This window comes from Felis catus, chromosome C2 (genome assembly GCF_018350175.1).
Source record: "Felis catus isolate Fca126 chromosome C2, F.catus_Fca126_mat1.0, whole genome shotgun sequence".
Classification (NCBI taxonomy): domain Eukaryota; kingdom Metazoa; phylum Chordata; class Mammalia; order Carnivora; family Felidae; genus Felis; species Felis catus.
Window position 1 is genome coordinate 98,323,552 of NC_058376.1, and position 26,489 is coordinate 98,350,040.

Here is a 26,489-nt window from a genome sequence, read left to right on the forward strand (position 1 = left end):
GGGGCTCGAACTCACGGACCGCAAGATCGTGACCTGGCTGAAGTCAGACGCTTAACCGACTGTGCCACCCAGGCGCCCCTGAAGTTGTTGCTTTAATGTGAAGAGATAATTCTCTGCTGGACAATGTATGTCAGAAAAACGAAAAGATATTTGGAATTTTATAATCCTTCAGCATTTCTTCTTATATTGAAAAACAGTTGCTTTACTTGCATTAATTAACTTAATAAATTCAAACACTTTGCACTAATAGAATCTTACTCAATGTGAATAAAACTTTTAGAATAGAATGTCGAGAAGATTCTTTCTTGAAATTAGGTCAAGATTGTTAATGATAGCATATTTTAAGTTAAGTCATTTCATTGTTTCCTCACATGAAAAACATTTAGGGTTGATCAATTTGTAAAGAACATAGGTTATACTAATGCTTCAAAAAAGTAGTTTATCATGTCAGTCTATTACTGACATGCTGGAATTTCTTGAAAAGGGAAGAAGGATCCTTGTAGAAGGATTAAGATAAATGTAAAATAGAAAGTCCCTTGAACTGTAAATTCCTTTGATTGGTTTGAAGTCTAATATTGCATTAAAAGGGAATCAAGAGTCCATTATTATTCCATCTTTCTAAAGGAGAAAATCATTTAGCTGTGGCCCTTGGATTTTTGCATTTCTAACACCACTTCCATTTTTAAAAGGAGAGGTCAATATAAAGTTGCTATTTTTTCCCTAAAAAGCTCTTTTAAAACAAAGTAACTAAACCTACCACATACTCTCAGCATCATTTCATAAAAGAAAAGACATTTAATACTAAAAATATAAGGGGCACAAACAGAATAAAGCAGTTCTTTAAAATTAAAAACGTCATGAAAAAGTCCTTAACTTGTCCTTATTTTCCCTTCTTAGACCAGTGAAAATGTTTATCTCAGTCAGATCTGCCCTAACCCACAGATCAGAGTTTAGGAACTTGATGATTTAGCCTCTGTGGGTCATAAAAAAGAATCCAAAAAGATACCTATCACAGGATGAAGTATTTTATATTATTTAGTGGCATAGCATGGGCTGAAATTCTAGATAACTTGGACAAAAAAAATCTGAATTACACAAACTCCTTTCTGCTCCCCCACACTACTTCCTTCCCTAGACCTGACACCTGTATGCTAGACTTTCTACCAGTTCTTCTCTACAGTAAAATGTAACAAGATAAAATAACTAAATAATTGCTGCCATTAAATTTGGTTTTGGCATATCTTGATTGACTATCCACATAGTCCTAATTTACAGTATGCAAAAGAGGTGATTTATTTGGCAATCTATTCGTTGGGATTCTATTGCACAGCCAATGTAATGATGAATGTTCTTAATGATGACCTGAGGCTCGGCAAGTTTCTGAAGTGCCTTCTGAATCATCAGTGAAAGACACAACCAGAGAGCATAAAATCGTCTCCCCTTGGTTCCACTGTGGCTTTATTTCTCGGGAGAGGGAGAATGATGAGAATTTCTCATTAAAAGGAGGCTTGGTATATTGGGCACATTGAAAATTATGGCCCCAGTCGGAGACAGCCCCCTCACATCGGCCTGCCTCCAATGACTTCAGTGCATGTAGTATTGATCAGAAGATGAATGAAGAGTTGAAACCTGGTTCTGTATATTGTGTATTGATCTTTTAATGTATTTCCAGCTCTTCTGAAAAAGATACTGAAATTCAGTCTTTGCTGACACTTTCTGAAAGCAGCACGGAGGAGGAGGAGGAGGAAGAGGATTTTCTTGACCGGCAACACGTCATCACACTCCCATAATCAAAGAGTGCCTAATGATAATGATCATTTGTTCATTACGTTTTCCATTTGGTACCCAGAGTAAAGCAAACAGCTGAAAAAAGTGACCAAGTGATTACTTGTCCCCGGTGCTAGAGATTTGATTGTTAACGTTTCTGATATTTCAAGATTGGCAGACTAATAAAAATCAGTGAAATTGTAAGTTCAAGGGCTTTTTCTTCCAAACGATTTATTGTATGTCAAACTCTGATCTATATTACACACAATATTAGTAAAAGTTGGTGAATTTTAAAAACGAACAGTTATAATTGTGTCTCTAGAACCTATTATAGGTTAGAACATGATTGCATTTAAAGTAATATTGGATGGTTGAATTATATTTTAAGCAATTATGTCATCAGTAAGAGCATACATTTGATGGCCATAGCATTAATTGAGCCTGGAATCCGTGTTTTGCTTTGTTAATTACTGTTTCATTTTGTTATGTTTCGTTTTGTTTCGGTTAGGGTTTTTGAAATTCACACAAGTTCTGGTAGCTTCAAAAGTTGCTGCCAGAAGAGAAAAAAGAAGACCCAAAATAAAGCAGACATAACACTTGTCATTCTAGTATGACACAAAAACTTATACTAGAAAACACAGAACCCACCCCCACCACCTCCCACAAACATCTTACTTTGGGCGGGTCACTGTGATGGTCAATTTTTTGTCAATTTGGCCACACTGTGGTACCCAGATATTTGCTAAAACTTTACTCTGGATGTTTCTGTGAACGCATTTTTGAGGTGAGATCAACATTTAAATCAATAGACTTTGAGTAAAGCTGATTAGTCATAGTGGTGTGTGTGGATGTCATCTAATCAGCTTGAAAGTCTTTTCTTTTTAAATTTTTTTTTAATGTTTGTTTATTTTTGAAAGAGACAGAGACAGAATGCAAATGGGTTAGGGGCAGAGAGAGAGGGAGACACAGAATCTGAACCAGGCTTCAGGCTCCTAGCTGTCGGCACAGAGCCCGACATGGGGCCCGAACTCACGAGCTGTAAGATCATGACCTGAGCCGAAGTCAGTCGCTCAACCGACTGAGCCTCCCAGGCGCCCCAACTTGAAAGTCTTAAGTGAAAAAAGACTCAGGTCCTCCACGGAAGAGGGAATGCCGCCTTGAGGTTGCCTTTGAGCTCAAACTGCAACATTAGCTCTTTTCCTGGGTCTCCAGCCATCTGGCCTGCTCTGTAGATGTTGGATTTGCTAGCTGTCACAATTGATTCTATTTCCCTAGACAACCCTGACTAATACAAATATATCTGTAGGACTGTTGTGACACCCAGAGAAAATAACACATGCAGAGGTGTTTTGCTAGTCTTAGTAGTAGTAGATCTTGGGGTTGGTGGGTGTCCAGTGCTTTACTTGATCTTATAATTCAAGGGTTTAAGAAAAGAGCAGAAGGAGACGTGGGGAGGGATAGTTTCATGGTTGTCACTTTGTGACGCTTTAGGACAGTTTCCCCTTAAAGAGATTGTTGACATCAGGAAAACATACCTGCAGGTTGGCTATGCCATCATCACAGCATTAACTGTATCTCAAGGTTCAGATTCTTTTTTTCTTCCCTATGATTCTGGGTAATAGCCCCTTATAGAAGATTGATGATTGTTTAGTGTAATTTATCTCTGATAATTTTTCCATGGGATCAATACGTTGTACTGGTCATCTACTAGCAGGATAGAAAATGGTGAAGACACCTATTTCTATGCCTTTCAATATAAAAATGCGCTCATTAAAATGGTTCACATAAATGAACAATAAACAATAAGGAAATCCACTCATACTATCAAAATTAAATTTCCTGAAAGAAATTAGTATCTTAAAATGAAGAGTGTGACTCCTCCAAAGTGTTTACTCTCCTCTTAGCACTTCCTCTGTCCCCGTCCCAGGGAGTTAACAGTGAGTCACCTTCAAATCTGCGTCGTTTATGTTAAAGGCCCTTCTGTCATCTTGTCCTGAGGCTGATAGCTCTCTGACTTTTTGTATTTGTAGTTAACTGTTCATCAGTTAAAATAGGAAGGAAAATACATTATTTTTGTTTTTAGCATGTCTGCTCAGGTTTAAAATTTCTCTACTCTCCCTACCCTCCTTTGCTGTAGGACATCTTCATTCCTCTGATGAAGAAGAAAATTGCTCCCTAGGTGCAATTTATAAAAGTCCAGTGTTTTTCTCAACGTGGAAGGAGGTGTTGTCTTATTCTCATTAAGGAAGAAGGACCAGGATTCCTTCTGTCTTGAGTCTTGGCTTGAGTCTTTTATGAACTAGCTCAGAAAGAGATTTTATAAGATACTGTTACCTTTTACAATGTAAAAATTTTTAAATAAAAATAAATCTGAGAATTAGTTGTCATGAATGCATTTCTGGCCAGAACTTGAGATAATGCATAGACCGTTGACTTTGTCATTCGACTTCCGATATGACATTGAAATTAAACATGAGGGTCCTCGGTGGCAGAGCAGGCTCCCTTCTGCCTTTATTTGCTTCCCATATCCACACATTTAGAAAAGTTCCTTAATTCCTTTGTCATTAGTCTAATGAGGAAATAAAAACTAAATAAGATTAGAGCCTTTGCCTGAAGCAGTTTCAATGTGTTCTCTCATTTTGAAGCTCAGGCTTAGAATCACTGTTAAAGGCACGCACCTAGTTCTGACTGTGGAATCCAGAGAGTTACAGACATTCAAGAAGAATCACAACCATACTCCCAATACTAGAGTTACCACAGTGTGCCTCTAGCAACCACTGGACAAATGATCACACGGTTTTGTATGCACGTTGGGATTTAGTAGTTTATACTCAGACATGCCTAGTGGTGTGATAGTAATAGGAAATTGTATAATTTTATAACTCTGGAGATACACAGAATGGAAACAAACTGACATTAAGTTATATTTGGTAGCTTGAATATATTGTTTGATATTTACTGTCATTCACATCTAGTACACTCTGAGTGTGTCACACTAGATAGGCCAATGGGGTGTACTACCCTTTAAGACCACTCAGTGCTGTGCCTTATATGTAAAGTGCAAAGAAAACCTTTCTTGAACAAATGACTGTTACAAAATGACTCCATCTCTGTAATAGGGCACTCAGATATTTTAAATAATTCCTTGATTCAGAAAAAAACAGGTCTCTATGTCCTTATGATTCAGTGGTTGGAAAGATCTTGAGCAATGCTTATCTCATCTTTTTTTTTTTTTCCTTTAATTTTATTGATTTTGAGAGACAGAGAGAGAGTGTGAGCAGGGGAGGGGAAGAGAGAGAGGGAGAGAAGGAGAATCCCAAGCAAGCTCCGCAGTATCAGCCCAGAGCACAAAGCGGGGCTCAAACTCACGAACCGAGGGATTACGACCTAAGCCGAAGTTGGACGTTTAACTGACTGAGCCACCCAAGCGCCCCTCAAAATGTACTTCTGAATGAGACTTTTTCTAATTTCTGTCTAAAGTAAGTCCCTGTGTTCCTTTCTCTTTCTTTCTCATAGCATCCTACTTTTCCCTTCATAGCGCCTCATAGCACAATGTATTGGTGTGAATTTTTTTTTTCAACGTTTATTTATTTTTGGGACAGAGAGACAGAGCATGAACGGGGGAGGGGCAGAGAGAGAGGGAGACACAGAATCGGAAACAGGTTCCAGGCTCTGAGCCATCAGCCCAGAGCCTGACGGGGGGCTCGAACTCACGGACTGCGAGATCGTGACCTGGCTGAAGTCGGATGCTTAACCGACTGCGCCACCCAGGCGCCCCTATTGGTGTGAATTTTGAATGTATGTCAAGTAGACATTACATTTCAACTAAACATGGATTGTATCCATTTTGCTCACCACTATGCACTTAACCTCTAGCATATGCCTAGCTCTCACTACTGGTCATCAGTAATGAATGAATGAATGAATGAATGAACATGCCAGATCCAATGATAAACCATCTTAGTCCCTAATTTTTCCCAAGGGGAGACAGTATGATTGTATGTATGTGTATACAGTATACACATACACACATATACGTCTCATGAGAGAAACACAGGTTATCAGGTTATATATTTACTAGATGGCAGATCACTTATTTGTGTTTCTACATCACAAAATGGAAGAAAAGAAGATACTGACTTTACTTAGTTCAGAAGAACATTGTGAGAAACAAATGTAGTAGTGAATGCGGAAACACTTTGGAAATTGGAAAGCACTCTGTCATGCTTATTACCATCACTTTTCACGAGTTAATTCTACACATTGAATATACAGGCACATTAATGGATGGATCAGTTAGTGAATTTAGGATCAAGTTAATGATACACGAAAGTCACTCAATGTAATATCTAAAGTGGAGAAAGTTTTCAGGGAGTTGGAAAATTTGATATGAAGTTGTTTATGTTGAAAGCTAAATATCTAAATTTATTTTATTAATATTATTTTTGAAACATCTCCTATGTTTAGGTTTCTTCTGTCATGTGTAAGTTCAGAATTTTTAAATATTAAAATTGCACTGGTACTTTTATTATAAACACTCTGATCATCATACTTTCGGAGAGGATAAATTGTAAAAACACACCATTTATACCTCCCCAAATCTGTTTTTATAGGATATTCTGTTTCATCATAGTTTTCATCCCTGGTTATTTATTACTAGCCACATTTTCATGAAAACAATCTTTATTTCCTCAGAGTTCATCTGTGCCTGTAGTTTATCCCCCACCTAAAGTCATAATTCTTTGTTAGTGACACCCTGATTGTTTGCTGGGTAAATGATTATGATGTTGCAAACAGGATTATGACTTTAGCTGGGGAATAACCAGCAGGCATACATGAACTCTAAGGAAATAAAATCCTCCCTTTTTAATGCAAATGTCTTCCATAGTTAAGGAAAAGGAGAGGATATTTTTAATGTTCTCCATGAGGTGACAGTTATGTTTAAAATGAGAAGAATTAATTGATTGATGGGGTTAGCTTGTATTTCTTTTTTCAACTAAATGTAATATGCAATAACAGTTATGGAAACAGTTCTCAGCATCTCTATGCTCTTGCTTCTGCCAGAAGGAAGCACTCTTTCTATCCAGAAAACAAAAATACATTATTCTAGATACAAATGCTTAGGAACATTTCCAAAAGGGGAAATGTACTTCATCCCTATTTTATAATTAAGTCTTATTTATTCATAAGTTAAGTATGAAAGAGATGTTTTAGGGTAAATTTTGATATAATTTCACATTTTTTTTAGTTAATGGTCATATTTTTATAGTATAACATTTTGTCGTTTATCCAAGTGACAGTAGATTTCGTAAACAGCTTCTATACTTAAAAAGTGAAAGTGGCAAGTGCAGGCAGGAGATGAACAGATGCACATTCAAGTTTTCAAAAGTAATTACCCCATTTACTTTCTCCTCTCACCTACACCACAGCCCTGAAAGAAACCCTGGTAAGTTAGGGCATTGAATCAATCAGGATATGGCTTAATTTTATATCACAGGAAACTCCAAATAACAGTAGACTAACATAGATGATTCTCTTGTATGTAAAGTCAGGGAATAGGCAGTGTAACGCTGGTGTGGCAACTACACCTTACTGTGTTGTTTCTATCCTCAAGGTCACCTTGTCGTTCAAGACGGGGGCAGACTTCTAGCCATCAGAATCTGAGTTCAAGGCGTCAAGAAGTGGGAAAGTGGGGAGCGCGAAATAGATACCCCCTAACTGAGGTAACTTCCTTTAACTTCCTGGAAAGCTCACACAACATTTCCACTTGCGGATTATTGGCCAGAACTTAGCCACATCAGATGCTAGGGAATTTGGAAATGTAGTCGCTTAAGTGGGCACATTGCTACCCAGAAGAAAATTGGGCTTGTGTTACAGGGGAAGGTGGATATTGAAGGCACCTGGCTGTCTGTCACAGCCTCTAGTGTTACTTTCATTACTGGTCCACCACAGCTCACTTTCAGAATATATGCATTTTGAAGTTGATGTGGTTTGAAATATGTGGCAGAAACCAACCTTTTGAGATTTAAACAAATCAAATTTAAGAGACACTCCTATACTTAAATCACTCAAGTTCATGTATAAACCATACCTCTCTTTTAGTCTGAAAGACATGCTTTAGTTACACAAACAGAGACCTCATCATTATTCAACTTCAGGTTTTCACCTTAGGACTTCTTGAAACACATTCCACATCTCTTTAAAGTTCAGTCTTTGGGCTGATGCCCAAATCCAATCTGCTTTGGCAAGGACTTTCAGTGCACTCTGTTAAAAAATACTGTGATATGAAATATTTGTCTCAAATGGATGTTCCAATATAAGGATATTTTGAAACCTATGATGGAAATTTTTATGACAATACACAGAGAACAAATATGAAATAGTTTCTTCTTATAGGAATATTGAATACTAGTATAGGAGAGCCAGAGATTACAGATGTTCACATAAAGCAGTGCTGAAATCCTTTGTAGTTGACATATCAAATGAGAGATTAAAGGCTTTTAAGCCAAATTCTGGGGACTCATAATGTTTCTTGATTTGGGGGGAGGAGTATGAAGGAGGACTGAGTTCTTCAACAAAAGCATCTCTGCCAAGATATTTTTTATGTAAAGGGAGTCTCTATGAGATAGAAGAAAGAATTTTGCCACAAAAGTTAGAGATCTATGGCCTAGAGTCCCAAATCTCTGGGCCCTTCTCAGGCTGGTGTTCTACGATTTATATTGTCACAGAATGTTATATGTTGTTAAGATGTTTGGCTGGATTTACATCTTTTTTGCTGTAAGACCAGACTCCAGAGAACCATGAAGGAAGATAGGTTCTCCTTCTCAATTCACTGAAAGCTATTAAAAAATTATCCAACTTCAAGCAGTTGGCTACACTGCTCACTGACTTCTAGTTAGATGTGTGTTTCTTCAAGTACAGAAACCTAATCAAGATACTGAAAGTAGAGTGGGTTTATTTTACTAAGAAATTGAATTGTATGGAAATCTAAGAACAGGAGTTTTGGAAGAGGTGGCCTTGGTCACTCATGGGTTCCTACTTTCGGGGGGCACATTAGCTCTATGTTTCCCTACTGACTGGCTGCTTCTGTTCACTCATCCTTTCTGTTTCTGCTCAAGGATTTAACTTATTATGGTTCATTCAAGGCCTCTGTCTCATGGTTTCCCTCTCAGTTTCACTCAGACAGCTACTTCAGTCTTGAATTGGTTTTTCAATTCTAAATCCAGAGAGAGACGTTAGATTGGTCTGGTTTATATTTTCAAGCCAGACAACAAAGTTGCCTAAGGAGGGCTCAGGGCTGGGTCAGAGTCCAACAATTGTCACCAGGCCGTGGTGAGAGGGAGTGGAGAGAAGAAAGGACAATTTGTTTTAAAAATGGTCTCTGCCTCTCAGCAGGCCAGGAGCTGTGATTTCAAAAGTGAGGTGGGTCTGGTATGCCATGGAATTCTCTGAAAAACCCTCAGGAAAGGAGTGGAGTGTCAAAGAGAGAAGTTTGTAGGACAGAGTTGTGATGTTGGGGTGGGTGTGAGGAGAGGGACAGAAAAGAAACGGTGTTAAGGGCTGATGCTCCCTCAGGATCACCCTGATGGTGTGGGAACTGTGCAGGTAGTACTGTCAGCTTCAAGCTCTTACCAGGCCTCCTCAAGGCCATCCTCTCACTTGTGATTCACGTGTCAATAGTACTCTATGCTCAAAGAGCCACTACTGGAAATAGGTAACCTGGAGCTTCATTCTAATTTTGTTCTCTAATGTCCTCATCATAGACACTTTTTCATTTCCAGGACTGATCTACTTGACAACTATGAAGTGAAATTTCACACTGAATTCCCCTCGGAGCAGAATGTTCTCTAGAGGTCTCAGCAGACTTTCAAAAGCAACATTACAAATGTGGCAGGTGCCTTCCCTTGGCTTGTCTGGCATCCGGGGCCAGATGATTCTGACGGGAGCTCAAGCCTGTCTCACAGATTCCCCTTTATTGATTCTTGAAATGGCCCCATTTTCTTTTTTATAGGGGAGGAACTAAACCTCAACCAGATGCTTGTGATTAAAATAAGAGATAATGATAATAGAACTTTTACCAAGGATATGTCTCCTCCTGCTATCGGATAAATGCCAAGGTGAAAACAAGCCATTTATCTGCAAATAAACCTTGCCCTGGGGGTAGATGGTTTATTTTCCAAGTTTGAAACAATTATACTTTGACAGCATCACTCTCCTCTCAAGATTTTAGGTTTATTATAACATCATTAAAAACACATTTAGTTGGTATTAGTGAAACACAGTTCACAGAACTGTTGTGTAAAAGACAATTTTGACATCAAGATAGTCAAAAGCAGTCTCAATCTAATTTTCTAAAAATCCATATTTCTAAAAAAAATATTCCTTATCTTCTCATGAATTAAAGCATCTGATTTACTGACACTTCTTTGAAATAGATGGAATTTTATTTTCCTTTTCTGTAAACAATAATGATAGACTACAGTCATACCAAATGGTCAGTGTTTCATTTTATGGTATTTCCTGTTTTAGAATGTAGAAATAGAAATGCTTCAGTTTTTAAAATTATGTTTAGAGAAATTATTCCACTTGATGTTACAGCAGCAGTCAGCATGAATGCTACCTCAGAAGAAGAAAACTGTTTTTCAATTTTCTTTATGGAATCCCAGCTGTACAGAGTTCAAATCCAGGTGAAGCATCTAATTTCTTAAAATGGATAATCTTTGAACTACCCACCACAAATGTGGTGGGAGATTTGTTTATAAAGGAGATAAAATTCGCATTCTTGGCTCAGTCCAGAAAGTTCCTTAAAGAGGGGACAGCGTGCAATATATTATATCTCCAATGAAAAATAGATTTATCTGAACCTATATCATTAGTCAATCCCCTCACAATAGTTTTTGCTCCCTCCATGGTAAAATTCCTTGAAAGGGATGTCTAAATACCATTTTCATTTCCTGTGTCCCTTTTGACCATGAAGTTTGGCTCTTGTTCTCACCATTTGATCATAATGCTCTTGTCAATGGTGACCTCTATATTCCTCAGAGCTCTCCATAGCCTCTCAGCCTCATTTGATGTGGTTGACGACTCCATAGTCTTTGAAACTGTTCTTTGCATGTCCTTGAGGGCACCACACTCTCATGATTTTCTTTTTCTCTCACTGCTACTTCACAGTGTTGTCTGGAATGCCTTCTTTTCCCAGCTTCTGAAATGTCAATGTGTTCAAGGCCCAATCTTGTAAACTCTTACATATCTACACTCTCTCTTAGTGACCCTATCCAACCTGAAATATACAAGGTCACCTTAATAATTACCCTTAACTCCAGATTAGGATACTGACATGCCAAAAACAGAGTTGTGGACTTTTCTTTGCAAATTGATTTCTTTGGTCTTCCCCATTTTGTAAATGGCAGCAGTGTTCATCTAACTGCTCCAGCCAAGGACACTGGGAGTGACCTTTGAATCTCCCCTTTCCTTTCAGGCTCACATCCATTTTGCAGTAAGTGCTGTTAACTCCAACTTAAAGTATGCCTTGAACGTTACCTCTTCTAATTGCCTCCGCCACTCCCACCTGACCCAGTTTACCCATCTCACCCAACATCTCTACTTTGCAAAACGGCCAGAATTATCTTTTAAAAGTGAAAATCAGATCCTATTCCTCCCCAGTGCCAACTCCCCCACTGGCCTTGTATCACAGTTACAAAACCTAAGTCAGAGTTTCCCGGTGGCCATCAAGCCCTTTTGTGATTAGGCCCCTACTTGACTCTAGGGCCTCATAACCTACTGCTTTTCCTTGAACTCACCCTGTTCTACACACACTGGCCTGCTTGCTGCTGTTTGAACTCAAGAAGGTTCTAGCTTTAGGACTCTCCTTTCTGTAATACTCCTAGGCCCCTAGATTCTTGTATGGTTTTCCTTCTTCAGGTTCAGGTCTCAGCTTAAATATCTCTCAGAGAAGTTTCACTGGTCATTGTATCTGAAGGATCCATACACCTCTTCATTCTTCCCCTTGCACATGAATTTCTTCCTGACCTTTACTACAGGAAGCCTTTATTCACCTTTTTTACTAGCGTCCTTCATTAGAATATAAATAGCACCCTCCATTAGAATATAAACTTCCTGAAAGCTTATATTCTAATATAAGCTTTAACTTTAATATAAGACGGCTGAATGGCTGTTCCATTCCTAACTATGTTATTGGTGTGTGTCTGGCACAAGGAATATTCATTAGTGAATATCATTATTCATTCGTGAGTACTGATCAAGTGAAAAACTTTTGCTCTGTTCTGTTTTTTGCAAGGTGTAAGGTAGGCAGCTGAAAGAAGAAACATTCTATAGTAATTTCCTAACATATATATCGAGCATCTATCATGTATTGTAAGCATTTTTCATCACCTCATAGCAACCCCAGGTGGTAAGTACTATTATTAGTTCTCATTTTACATATGAAGAAACAGAAGCACAAAAATAGTTAAATAATGTGTCCAGGGTTACAGGGCTGGTGAGAATGCTAAATTACAAATATAGGCCTTCCAATTCCAGAGTCTAAATGTACCCATGTGTACAATACTTCCTTTCTGCTTCTTTCTCCTTCAGTGAACTTTTAAAAGATAGTTTACTATTGATTTATGGAACAAATTTTAACTTTAGGTGCTAGGATTAAACCTAAGGTTTCCTTAGTAAAATATCTGAACATAGCTTTATTATAGTGAAGTCATAATTTAATTCTTAAAAATGTGTTTCTCTTAATTTTTTTTTTAATCTTCTACATTGAAACTAGTAGACATTCAATAAGTCTTCGATGAACAAAATATCAAAACCAAAGTCTAGACATGTGATAAATTTATACTCTTAGAGTTACAGGGTTTATTTTTCTTCCAAAAGTGTAGTTTGTCAGTGATCGGGAGGTGGTAGTCAGGAGGCTAAAGTTACTGTGTGTCCTTTCTCTCCTTGACTATAGGATCAGGTACCACTTGGATCATCAGATTTTCTGAGTATACTTGCTCACAAAACAATTCTGTGGGGCATCTCATTTATAACAATAGTCAGTATTATCAGCCTAATAAACATTTTTGACAATCCATTATGTGCTAGGCCCTGAAGTAGCCTTTGGGGCATAAATGAATAAAGTATGAATCCTGCCTCAAGGAATTTATGGTCTGATAGGGAGGATAGACACATACGTAATTGTACTAATGAATGTAGATTGACCTCACATCTGTGAGATTTGCATTAAGAAAGGCTTCGCAGAAATGATATTTAATTTGAACCTTGAGAATGAGTTAGAATTTGTCATTTCAACCAGGGTAGTTGGGAGGGGGATGAAAAGCATTCCTGGCAAAACTTATGTGGCAGAAATAGCCCACATATAGAGGGAAACAAAATTGTCTTTTGGGTTTTCTCATTAGTAAGTTCATTAACTATCATTCAGTTCTGTATCCAGGCAATTTATAGCCAGAAGACAGAAGATTCTGAATTACTACATGCTAACGTTATCTTAAGGTTTGACATTAGGAAACAGTGTATTCTCCTAAACTCTGGCGACTTGATATTCTGTCCTAAAGGGACAGGAAGCAATAGAGTATTTTTCAAGTTATATATTAAATAATGATGACAGGTTGGAAAAAGAGCAAGGGGGATTCCCATGATACATGGGGACAAGCTGAAGCCAGCCATAGATGGCAGGAGTGTGGCATTCAGCACAACAGCCATGCACTTATTTGTCTTCTCGAATTCCTGGAAAAACTGTCATCACCAGGGACCTCCAGCAAAATGAGTGATGGGGTCATGGGCTGTCTTCCTTTTGATTTAGTGGAAGATGGAAAGCATTAAGTGCACCGTTTGTTGAGGTATTTATCTCCTGCATTGTCATATGCAGCTTAGCACAGAAAGCAACATGGAAAGAAACATTTTCATGTCAACGTGGCTCAAACTCTGCTACATGGAGAATTGGTGGTTTCAAGGAGACAGCTGAGCATGGAGGGCATCAGGGGGCAAGGTTGTGACCCCTACCCTAGTTTCAGCAACAGAATCTCTACTTCTGTCACTCTTTTGTGTAAGATTTTTTTGTCACCGAAGATTTCTCATCTAAAATGTTTAAAAAGCAACTGTTCTAATTCTAAGTGCTCTATAGTGAGAAATGAATCCTTCTTATGACTATTTTAATTGAGTGGAATTGTACTGTGTACACGCTTAGTGCCGCATAATGCACAAATCCATAAAATAGACTACCGAGCACCTTGTTTTCGAAAAGCTCAGCTTGACTCAGAAGCTGAGTCATTGTTCTGATGATGCACTTTATTTCATCAATTTAAGAAGGACTTTAAGTCTGTAGCCTCTAGTTTTGCTGAGAAGAGTTTGAGGAAACCTCTCAATGTGTGAAGTGACTCTACAACCTATTTTCATTCACAGTTGTAAGAAGCTGAACAAATAGATTTTTTTTAATTTAAGAAATACTCAATATCAGAGGCTTTTTTCTAGTTTTAGAGTGTTTGAAGATGTATTTGGAGTGGAAGTGTAGAAAGCAGGAAAGTCCAGGACCTAGATGGAACATGTGTTTCCTTAGTGGAACAAGCACTTGGAGCTGAGAGAAGGGACATCACCCAGCTACAGGCAACCTCTACAGACATACTGGAAACAAAAGGGCATAACAGTTAGCTGAGCTGTTCTGTATTTAGAACAGAAGGTGGGAGTAAGATCAAGGTAGGACCCCAGCAAGAGAAGATCAAAAATATTCAATAGATCATCAAAACAGGGCCCAGAAACAATGGCATATGTGGAGACCTGGTGAGAGAATTAGGTTGAAGTCCATTTCTTAGCTCGATGTCTCTAGAATATGGGCGAATGGGTCCCCGAAGAAATTCCAGAGAACTTTTGAGTACTATGAACTTGTAAACTTACATAATTTTGTACTGTGGAAAGAGTCCATGGCTGCTACGGAGTTTTAAAGAAGTCCACTTATGAAAAAGTTTCAGAATTGTTGCGTGGGATCCGAAGTTATACTGGACTAGGGCCAAGAGGACTTGGTGCTGAGATATCTGAATAGCAAACTACTTCCCGAAGAAGGACAAGAAGGAACCCCAGAATGTGTACAGGAGTCAGCCTACCAGAGGATTGGCTAGCCCCTGCTTTGGAGACAGTTAAAGGAAATTCCACTTTGTCCTTCCTGAAGTCGTCTCTCTAGAGCAAGAGTTTGGGCAATTAACAGAAAGTGCCACTTGTGGACTCATCAGTGGAGATCTGTAAGCATCCCTTCCAGTGAGCAACATGTATAGTGTACAGGACCTGGATTCATCAAATTCTTAGCTCCTACAGTGTATTGATCTTGTGTAGGCATGTAATGGACTCTAGCTCTCATGAAGCTTACATTCTAGTAGGGTAGTTCAACTATAAAAAAGATAAGTAACTATAAATTGTGGTTAGAGATATAAAAGAAATAAGCAGGGTTCTGAGATTGTATTAGTTAGGATAGACTGTGTTATGCTACAGTAGCAAACATCCTACTAAAATTAGTGAGTTAATACAACTCCTGCCATATATCATGGTCAGTTCACTGAGGCTTTGTTCCACATCATCGTCATTCAGAGATGTAGTCTGATGAAATCTCTCCCATCTGGAACATTATCAGTTACTGTAGCATAAGAAAAAAGAATGAGATAATCACATAGCCCCTCTTTAAACTTATGACCAGAGGTGACACATGCCACTTCCACTCATATTTCTTTGGTTAAAGAAAGATAAAGAATAGTTGAGAAGTTGCTTTAGGTAGTCAAGAAAGTCCTTTATGAATAGGTGATATTTGAGTTGAGATCTAAAGGATAGAAAAAAAAAAAAGCAGGCCACGTGAATAAGGGAATGAAATGAGGAGGGGAAGACGCTGCTAGTCAGAACAATACACATGGACAAGAGTGAGCTTGGAATTTTCTAGAAACATACGGAAGATATGTGTCATCTGAAAATAATGGAAAGTGGAGGAGACTGGTTGAAAATGAGAGCAGAAAGACAGGCTGCTATTTGCATTTTTAAGTGCAATTGTTGGCTATTGCGAGGTTTTAAGGAGTCTAGGGACAAAATTGAATTTAAGGTTCAAAACGTTCATTCTTGCTTCTCTGTGGAGAATGTATTATTGTGGAGCAAGGATGTTAGTGGGAAGAATGGTTTTGAGTCTATATGTCTGTGCTAGTCCAGGGAAAAGGCAATAGGGGCTTCACCAGTTCTCCACTAAAACAGTTGGGCTACTTTATTTAAAATGTTATGGCCCTTGGTTAAATCCAAGAACGGTTGCAATAATCTCTCTAGACAACCATTTCTAAACCCTGGCAGGTCTGCATTCCCAATTCTCACACACAACCTATCTGTAATCCTATTTCTCGGACATTGAGTAGCTTCCAGAAGAGTTGCTCCTGGGATTTACTCTTGTTTTTGTAAGTTATTGCCAATAAACAAGAAGTAATAGAAATAAGGGGATCCTATCTATGGAATGTGGGGTGGGTGGGCTAAGATAATCCTATAAACCCCCTTTTCTTTTTTTACTTTAATTTATACCATGGCCCTTATTAATTTAGTATGTCATCCATTCACTCATTTACCCACTGTGTTCTGAATGCCTAAGATGTCTGAGGCTTATGCTGGACACAGATAATCAAAGGTGTAGAAAACCACTTTGTTTTCCTCAAGAATCTTATAATCTAGTGTGTGTGTGTGTGTGTGTGTGTGTGTGTGTGTTAGAGAGACAGAGAGAGAGAGAGAGAGAGATGACATATAGTGCAAGATTATATCCATTATTCTCAACATGTGTTCTAATAATTTGACAAGAGATTATGGGTAGTAAATGCTAGGTCTGCCCAATAGTCTTCACCAGTAAGGTGTAACAATGCTTCCAGCTTTTCTTGGGTCACATGAGTCTCAGGAGATGGGCTTTGTCACAACTTTATAGATTAATTACCCTTTGCCTACTAATCATGAGAAACACATCATGTCATCACTTGATTATTCACAAGAGTCCAGAAAAATACTATGATGGAATTTTACTAGCCTTACGAAAAAAAGGTGTGTATGTGGAGATTACAGATCTCTAATTCTATCTATCATCTATCTATCATCTATTATCTATCTATATATCTATCTATCTATCCTCTATCTGTCTATATCCAGATCTTGGCTTGGTCATACAGCTGTTGCAGAAAGGCATCTCACATTGAAAACTCAGGAAGCCTTTGAAAATTTGGTTCAAATTTATTATTATTATTATTATTATTATTATTATCATTTATTACTGTTATTTAGCAATGCTTGGCCCCTCCAGTGGGATTTTCACCAAGTTCACTCTCAGGGTTGCTATGTATGGTTGTGCAGTTGTGCCAGATCAAGGGGATGAATGTGAGATAAAATCCAGCTTGCACTCTGCTTGACAAGCTGTATCCCCTTATGAGGTATCTACATCCACCCGGATAGCTCTTTAAATTGAAAGGTGGCTTGTAGGTAATTGGGACTCTGTTCCCCTAAACTCAGGTAACAACACCTGGTATTTGTAACAAAGCACCCAACAACATCTGGTGTCCAAATCCCTAATGTGTTTTCTGGATCCTCAATTTGTGGAAGAGGATCCAGCTGATGAGGTACCATGGGGATGCATACAGCGACTCTCTGTTCATGTGGCTTACAAAACTAAATAGAATGCCAGACGCCTTGATGAAAGTGGTCTTGACTGAGGCTGTAGTTTGAGTAGGAAGATGCATCATGCAGAGAGAGACGAAAGAAAATTTGAGACACCCAGATAGTCAAATCAGTCTTGCTGACCAGTGGTGTGTTATGGCCCAAGCTGGATTAATCTCCCATTTATTTATCACATTGTCAGGGCTTAGTTTCTGTGTTATTCAGCAGGTACAAAACAAGTGAGAGCCCATTAGCAAGGGGCTTCAATACCTGTGTCAAGGCTGGAGGAAGGGAATATGTTGGAGCCATCTGATTCTCTCTTATCCTTTTTTATCCCATATGTAATATACGAACAGTTATTCCTATCATTTGTGAGGTACAGCTAAGAGGTACTGTTTGCATAGGGTTTTGCAAAGTGTTCAATATGTAGCAGGCATTAAAAAATTAAGCAGTGATGGTAATAACAATGCAGAGGCAAAGAAGCAGTTGTAATCACATCGTGAAACTCAGTTTTCAGCTGGGGCCCTCTGGCCCTCTGATATGTGCTTTAACTTGGTCTAAATCCCAATCCACCCTCTTTCTGCCTTGTCTCATCCTTCTCTTTGTGCCTATTCCATAGCAACACACGTTGTTTTCAGTTGCTCAGTTGTAACTGCAGAAGAACGACACTGCTTCCAAGGGAAGGATCCAGACGTATATTCAAAGTTTCCCCTTTGCTGAAGACTTTGTGGGGGTGGAAAGGAAGTTGTAAGCATAGTAGAGGACATCATGTCTCTAGTGGTGGAAAGAAAGGAATATTAGTCTGGACTGGCTATAGCTTGGATGTCATGGACGAGAGAGAACAGTGGCACAGGGCTCTCAAGTTTTAAATCAAATGGGAAGATGGTGCTCTCATTTACAGAAATGTTATAACAAGTGACAGACTTCAAAAGGAACATTTTATATGATTATATATGTAATTTATGCTGTAATATTTCCCAAATATATATTTGCCAGGCTTAAAACTATATACTACCACTATCAACAGCTATTTTTAACTTTTATTATTAACTATGAAATTAGGTTAAGCGGAAATTCATACTGTTTTTCTTCTGTGGTTTGAAATCACCCAGAAATGATATATATCATATCTGTACAACAAGACCTTTAAATATGCCAGTTTATCAAAGATACATGGAATTAAGCAAATATAAATAAATTTACTTATAAGAAATCTGAAAATGATACAGTAAAATGTCTTTAATTGATTTGCATTGGAATGTGATGGCTGGTTAATTCAGAGGCTTATTGGGAAACCAATCTAGCCCTGATGTGGAGATAATGGACTGCTAATTGCCATGCATTTGAGCCTGTTAATATCTTGTTTCCCACCCGCTATGTTCCCTCCTGTTGGCACGTCTGCCAAGCAGATCGACCTGAGCTGTTGGATAAGGTTAAAGTGCTTAAGGCATTAAAATCTCCAGCCATTTCACTCTCATCTATTGCTATTTTTTTTTAGTATTTCAAAAAAGAAATGTTGGAGCAATTAGCTATCACAGAAAAATCATTCTCTTTTAATGCCACATAGTTTATATGTGGAGCCATTTGTAGTAAGGACATACAAGCTGGATCATGGGGCTAAGAACACATTTAGTGAGAGTATAATAGAAAAGAAGTTATTAATGCCTAAGGACTGTAAATATTTGAACTTGGACCAAGAAAAACAAACAAAAATAATGATTTTAAGGCAAACATTTTGCCTGAGTTTCCTAGTAGACCAATGAGTTATAAGGGTTGTGTGTTCATTAATCAAACTTATGACAGAGGAGAAACAGTGCTAATAGAAGGTTAAGAGCTAGAATTGACCTGAAAGATCAATTTAACCCAAACCAATGATTTTATAAGGAAACTTGAGGGCCAGCAAGGTTAAGTAACTTGCCCAAAGTTATCAAGCTAGTTAGAGTCAGGGCTAAAACTAAATTTCAGCTCAGGATTTTCGCACAAAATCACTTCCAGGCTGTGTGACTTAACAGTTGCCAAGCACATTGCTCACAAGGAGAATCTATTTGGTTCTTCATTCCTTTATTGAAATAAAAAAAAAAAAAACACTTTTTCTGAGGACCTACTGTGTTCCTAGCAGTTTTCTGGGCATTTTGGGCTTGGGAAACAAAAAGCTCTTGGCTTTAAGAGACTTACACACAATGAGCGGGTGGGGAGGGAGAGATGGTATATGATAGAGTGAACTCAAGCAGAATGTCAGTATGAGCATGGGGTAAGGAGCCTAAGGGGAAGTAGAGAGACCCTGGGGGTTGAAGGGGAATTTCTAATGATGGGTAGCTGCTGGTTAGGTCAGGAGGGAGAAGAAGCAGGACCCACTGTTAAACTACAAAGGTGTGAGATTTACAAAAGTGTTCCCTTTGAGTAGCTTAGCCCAATGGGCATGTGGCTTGGATACTGGATTTCAACTCCAATCACTCCTTGTGGCTGAATTCTGATGTCAGGCACAATCTCTATGACGTTAAGCAGAAGGATGTTTCGAGCCATCCTAGGAAAGCCTATACAACTTACACCTGTGAGGTGATTACTAAGGCAGGTGGCACAATTCCTATATACTTCTCCCACTCTTTCTCTTCCCAGCTGGGATTGCTCAATCTAAGTGCCAGACAGATGCTTTGCATTACTTACAGTACAGTTCAGTTTACACACATTATTGTATTACTCTGGGCTATAACAGTGTAGTTAGTACAGATTTTGAATCCTGCCTCTATCAATTATTAGCTACGTGAACTGGGGCAGGTTACTTCTACTGTCCTATAAAGTGCAGAAAAAAATGTGTAATAGGAGCCTTATGACATTGTGAGGGGCAAAAGAATAAAAATATTTACAGCACTTACAAAAGTGCTTAGCATATATAATAAGTCCTGTATAAATACTAGCTGTTATTATCTCATTTGATTGATAAAGTAAATCTATAAAGTCAGCAGTAGTACCTAATGATCCCATTTAACATATGACCCAGGCTATCACTTCAGAACTCAAAACCACTTAAGATTTTACAAGATCGATCCAGGTTTGTGGAAGTCCAAAGTCCTTCCTAAAGTGTTTTTTTGTAAATTCCTCCTGCCTTGCCTTCTCCTGGTTGCCTTAGTTCTTTTTCTCCACTCTGGAGATGGACTTGCTCTTTCTCATGAGTCATCCCTTCTTCTTCCACATCTCCCAATGTTTACCATCAACAACAGAGAGCTCTCCAGTGTAAGAGAATTGCACCTTACATAGCAAACAACTTAAAATTGTACATTAAACCTTTCTCCTGCTTGCCACAGAGATTTCTAATGCTTGGAATATCTCACATTTCCCCCACACTCTCACCATCTTGCTGTCATCTTTCTCTCTTCCCCTTTCTATTTCTTCTTTGACTTTTTTTTTTCTCTTCACAGTGTCCCTTCAATAGTAAGAGCCAAACAACCAAATTTATCTATTTATCTCATTTTCTTGTGCAAAGAAACTAAGCCTTCTTTTTTTTTTTCTTTTTTTTTTCCTGTCTTGGCTCCTGTTCTTAGAATCTTATCTTTTATCCCAAGTGTCTTAGTGTCTTATCACAGACCTTTGCTAAACAAAGGCAATTCTCTCCCTGAACCTAGACCAACTAAGAAAATTGATTTTTCTTCTCTGTTACCAATACAGGAGGAAACCAAAGCACAGAGAACTTATGTGGATTGCTGAAAGTTACCCATGTGATATTTAGCAGAACAAGTGCTTGAACAAAATTACTTTGACTCAAATCTAGTATACTTTCTGTTGTCTTCTTATTTAAAGAATAGTTATGAGATAGTTGAGTGTCTTGTCTTTTGATATATTTATTGAGTACACATTCAGTTGAAGGCACTATGCTAGGGACTAAAATTTCAAAGATGAGTAAGATTTAGTCTATGCCCTCAAAGTACTTAAAAATTTACTGTGGGCAACAGAATTCTTTATAGTTTACAAAGAAAATGACCTTGCATCAACTAGAGTAGTTCTCCTTTTGCCAATATTATATCTTGAGCTACTGCCTAAGACTTTTGTTGAAGAAATAGTTCATAGTTTAAAAAAAAAGAAATGAAAGAAAAAAAAGAAAGATAATCATTGATATAGATAGGTTAGTATGGAAGTCCTTTGGTTTACCGTTAACAGTATTCCTCTAATCAGATAATACTGTTATTTTTAATGACTCATTTGTAATTGATTCAAATAGTAATTTGATTCATTCCTCTTTAAATAAGCATGCATTGCTTTAAAATTCAGAAGAATATAAGGATGAAAATAATATTAACCTTGTCCTTCAAAAAGAATGAAGTCTTGCCATTTGCAACAACGTGGATGGTACTAGTGGGTATTATGTTAAGTGAAATAAGTCAGAGGAAGACAAATATCATATGACTTCACTCATATGTGGAATTTAAGATACAAACAGATGAACATAAGGGAAGGGAAGCAAAAATAGTATAAAAACAGAATGAGAGGCACACCAGAAAAGACTCTTAAATACAGAGAACAAACTGAGGGTTGCTGGCGGGGTGTTGGATGAGGAGATGGGCTAAGTGGACAAGAAGCATTAGGGAGGACCCTTGCTGGAATGAGCACTGGGTCTTATATGTAAGTGATGAATCACTGACTTCTATTCCTGAAACCATTATTACGCTATATGTTAACTAACTTGGATGTAAATTGGAAAAAAAAAATCCTCTGCCTACTCATTTAATTCTGTTAACTTTTTGCTGTATTTCCTTTTAGTTTTTTATCATAAAATATACACACATATAACTTGAGAAAAACCTTTCTATATATACTTGGTGTTATGGACTAAATTTTGTCTCCCCCAAAATTGATGTGGCAAAGTCCCAACCCCTAGTACCTCAGAATGTGACCTTATTTGGAGACAAAGTCTTTAAAGGTGTGATTAAATTGAAATGAGGCTGTTAGAAGGGGGCTCTAATCCAGTAGGACTGGTGCTCTTATATGCAGAGGAAGAGACAGCAGGTGTGAGCCCACACAGAGGAAAAGCCATGTGAGGACACAGCAAGAAGGTGGTCATCTGCAGGCCCAAAGCTTAAAGAAGCCAAGCCTGCTGACCCCTCGATCTTGACTTCTAACCTCCAGAACTGGTAATTAATTTCTGTTGTTTAGGCCAGTCTATAGTATTTTGCTATGGCAGCCCTCACAAACTAATTCAATTCTTATGATTTTTCTGCAGCTAATATTAGATCATGAGCATTTTTGCCTTGTCGATAAAAACTCTTCATGAGATAATATGCCAGTGTAAGGAAACATCATAATCCAATTAACTATTCCCTATTGTTAGAAATTCAGCTTTTGTGTCTGTTTGCTGAAGAACCTTCAAAGTTGAGAATTATTGAAGCCACAGGTTCCTTAAGATGGTCTGAATAGGAAGCTATTGGGTTGATTCTATGGGGCATAATAATACTGACAGTTTATTTCAACTAAGAATGGTAAAATATGCATCACACTTTTCACTGCAAACAATGTTACTTGATGACAGTGATACCTTGTTATTGCTATGATGGTTAAAAGCCTGTCCAATAACCCTCCATTTTCATGATCTTAAAACATAGCTATTAAGACTTGATTTTCAATGAAACTCTGCAGAGTCAATTTTCACATTTTCCTTTTTAAACCCTTCATTTCTGAATGTTCATCATGATTTGGTTTGAATTTCATTAACATGATAAAGGGGATTACTAGCAGGGGCTTCCTAGTTTCTGATTTTATCTTTGGATTCTTTAACAGCTTTGCTTTAAAATAGAATTTCATAGACTGCTACTTGATCATATTGATTAGTTCAGCTTACTAAGTATTTTAAAACAAAACCACAGAGATATTAAATCCTAACAATGGTTGCATATCTTCAATAACTGCTTCTCAGCTATTTAACCCACATCTAATACTACTTCTCACAAATAATCCAACCCAATAATACTTCTCACAAATCTGAAGCAAATAGAACAATTGTCTATTCTCTACTTGGTACATTATTTCCTGAGGATAAGCTTTTCCTGAAATAATTTGGAACTTTATAGAGTGATAAGAAGACCAAAAGAGTATTAATCAGGATTGCAAATCAGGTTCAAGCCATGCTTCTCTCACTAGGAAGCCTTGTGACCTTGGATATCTCCAGTGACATTCTTAAGTGTCAGACTGGTTACCAATATAGTAGAGGTACTGCTAACAATAGGCCCCATCCCTCTCCATCCATCACAATTATTAGGAACCAAAGGCAACAGGGCAAGCACTGGTAGTTATCATTACCAAGTGTGTAGATGAGAGGTAGTTCATTGACCTTTTCAGACTAATACATTCTTGGTGTTCTGCTTATGAGAAAGTGATGCATGGCATACAAATGCAGTGAGACCTTCTTAAAATGAAGAGAACAAGAAATCTTCTAGTTAGACACCTTCAGCATTTCCATGGTGTCAGGAAACTTCTCTCTAAAAGTTCACATTCCTATGTGTAGAGTTGCATATTTTGTCTTTTTTGAGAAGTAGGTTTTTTTTTTTCTTCTCCTAAACATCATTTGAAATGCAGAGACACAACAAGCAACAGTCTGCATTTCCTGGAGTTTGACTCACACTGGTATTTTTAGTGATTTACACTTATTTTTAGACACTTTTTTAAGTGGTTTACATAAAAAGTTAGCCAGTTTCTCTATTTTAGTGCAATTTACCTCATGTGCTCCTGACTCGTTTCTATCAGTAAGCTAAAATAAATAACCAATTAGCACAGTTTTGTTCGTGTTTTAGAACTGAGGACATTAGGTCTTCTTCATTTTGTGTTACTAATTGGAAACCATCAGTAATGGGGCATTTACAAATTAGTTTGGAATGGGAATTATTCTTTGACTTTTTAACTGTTTCATGGGGAATGAGTAACAGGAATTTTTTTTTTTTTTTTTTTTTTTTTTTTTTTTACTATTTATGAAAAGAAGGAAAGAAGGTACTTGTATTAATGAAAAATCATCTTGGCTAAAAAAGTTCTCAGATCATTGAGTGGATCTAAAAATAACTTGTGTTATGGAAATACAAAATAGATTTCCTCTGCCAATATACTCCTACCAAATCTGACGCTAGCCTACCAAATTGACCTTGGACTGTGTTGTGAACCAAATATAAACTTTGTGTTTGAGATATTTCCCATTTGGGTCTATATTACACTTTTTAATTCCTGGGGAATTTTTTTTTAAGAAAATGAACGATCCTGGACCTACTGAATTAGCATTCTTTGAGATGGAACTCCAGGAATTCAGGAAACTGGGGACTCTGAGAGACAATAAACTTTAAGAACCACTGAATTAGATAACTCATTTATCCTTAAACAGGTTCCGATGTTTGGTCAAGTTATTCTCTTTACTGAGGATATTATCTTCCATCCAACTTCACATTTCTGTCCTATTGATCTTCTAAGGCCTAATTCCAAAGTTATTTCTCCATGAAATCTGACCTGAGCCTTCCAGAGCGGAAGCAATTAGTTGAGGTTCCTTCTACTTTGCTTATACACCTTTGGTGGTACATACTCTGTCTTGGCAGCAGTTTGGAAGGGGACTTCCTTACCACTGGAGCTATCTTGTGGGGCACCTGTGTGGCTCAGTTGGTTAAGTGTCTGACTCTTGATCTCAGCTCAGGTCTTGATCCCAGGGTCTTGATCTCAGGGTCATGAGTTCAAACCCCGTGTTGGGCTCTGTACTGGACATGGAGCCTACTTAAAAAAAATAATAATAAAAATTAAAAAATCAAATTGTAGAACTAACTTGTAAGTTCTCTGGGGGCAGGAAGCACATCTTTTCTTTTTCTACCATCTGACTGAGTGCCCATACTCAATATTCACACTTATGTTTATATATTGTGAATAGCTCAATACTTATTAAGCAGAATTCATCAAAACTTCAGACTCCAATGGAAAATGGGGCAAACAACAAATAAGACTAATCCGTATACTTATGTAATTATTTAAAGAAAGTGGATTAGACTTCAAGCCTCAGGATAACCTGAGAATCTTTGATGCTTTTTATTAATTTCAAACTCCAGTTTCAGAAACAGTCTGTTCAAAAGCCATGTAGAAATGAGGTAATGCTGAAGAGTCTGAATACTCTTTATGAGTAAGTTTTCCAGACAAAAATACAAAACATCAAATTAGGGGCACCTGGGTGGCTCATTTGGTTGAGGATCCGACTTGATTTTGGCTCTGGTCATGATTCCTGGGTCATGGGATTGAGCCCTGTGTTGGACTCTTTGCTGACTATGAAGCCTACTTAGCCTGCTTAAGACTCTCTCTTACCTCTCTTCCTGCTCCTCCCCTACTCATGTGCACATGCACATATGTGTGTGCTCTCTCTCCACCCCCCCAAAAAAATCAAATTAAATTTAAAATTTAGGTAAACAAAAAATTTTAATATAAGTATGCCCCATGCAATATTTGGGGGCAATATCCATTGTTTACCTAAAATTCTAATTTAACTGGGTGTACAGTGTTGAGATAGGTTTCATCAAAATTCGTGCCTGTGAATGTGACCTTATTTGTAAATAAGCTTTTGCATACGTAATCAAGTTAAGATGAGGTCATCCTGAATGATGGTGGGCCTTAAATCTAATCACTGATGTCCTTATAAGAAGAACAGACACAAAGATATAGAGAGGAGAAGATCATGTAAGGTGGAGGCAGAGATTAGAATGATGCATCTATAAGCTAAGGAACACCAAGGATTGCCAGCAACCACTAGAAGCTGGAAGAATCGAGGAAGGATCCTTCTCTGAAGGCTGCATAGAGAGACAGAGACATGTTGATTACAAACTTTCAGTCTTCAGATCTGTGAAAAAATAAATTTTTGTTTTAAGGAACCTACTGTGTGGCACTTTGATATAGTAGCCCAGGAAAACAATACACTGAGTGTCCCACAGTTTTTATTTGCTAAATCTGGCAACTCTGTGGAGATTCTCTTCAGTTTCCTAAGAATATTCATTTGGTCATATTGTCAGGCATCACATGATAGCAGGATGTGCTGTGATTATATGTTCATAAAACAGATTAGTTAATAGACCATA

General features: G+C 37.8%; 1 protein-coding gene across 9 annotated transcripts in view; it reads left to right on the forward strand.

Annotated features, from left to right (window-relative positions):
• The window catches only part of ZBBX (zinc finger B-box domain containing), a 121,453-nt gene extending 117,309 nt beyond the window's left edge, over window positions 1–4,144 (forward strand). For 8 of the 9 annotated variants that reach the window (XM_045037305.1, XM_045037309.1, XM_045037310.1 and 5 more), the window contains 2 exons: window positions 1,673–1,967; window positions 3,905–4,144. In XM_045037305.1, the coding sequence (XP_044893240.1) occupies window positions 1,673–1,790 (118 nt within the window). In that variant the 3' untranslated portion in view covers window positions 1,791–1,967; window positions 3,905–4,144. Of the gene's footprint in view, window positions 1–1,672; window positions 1,972–3,904 lie in introns of those variants that run through there. The other variant, XM_045037306.1, reaches the window with a different exon arrangement.
• The last annotated feature ends 22,345 nt before the right edge of the window (window positions 4,145–26,489 follow it).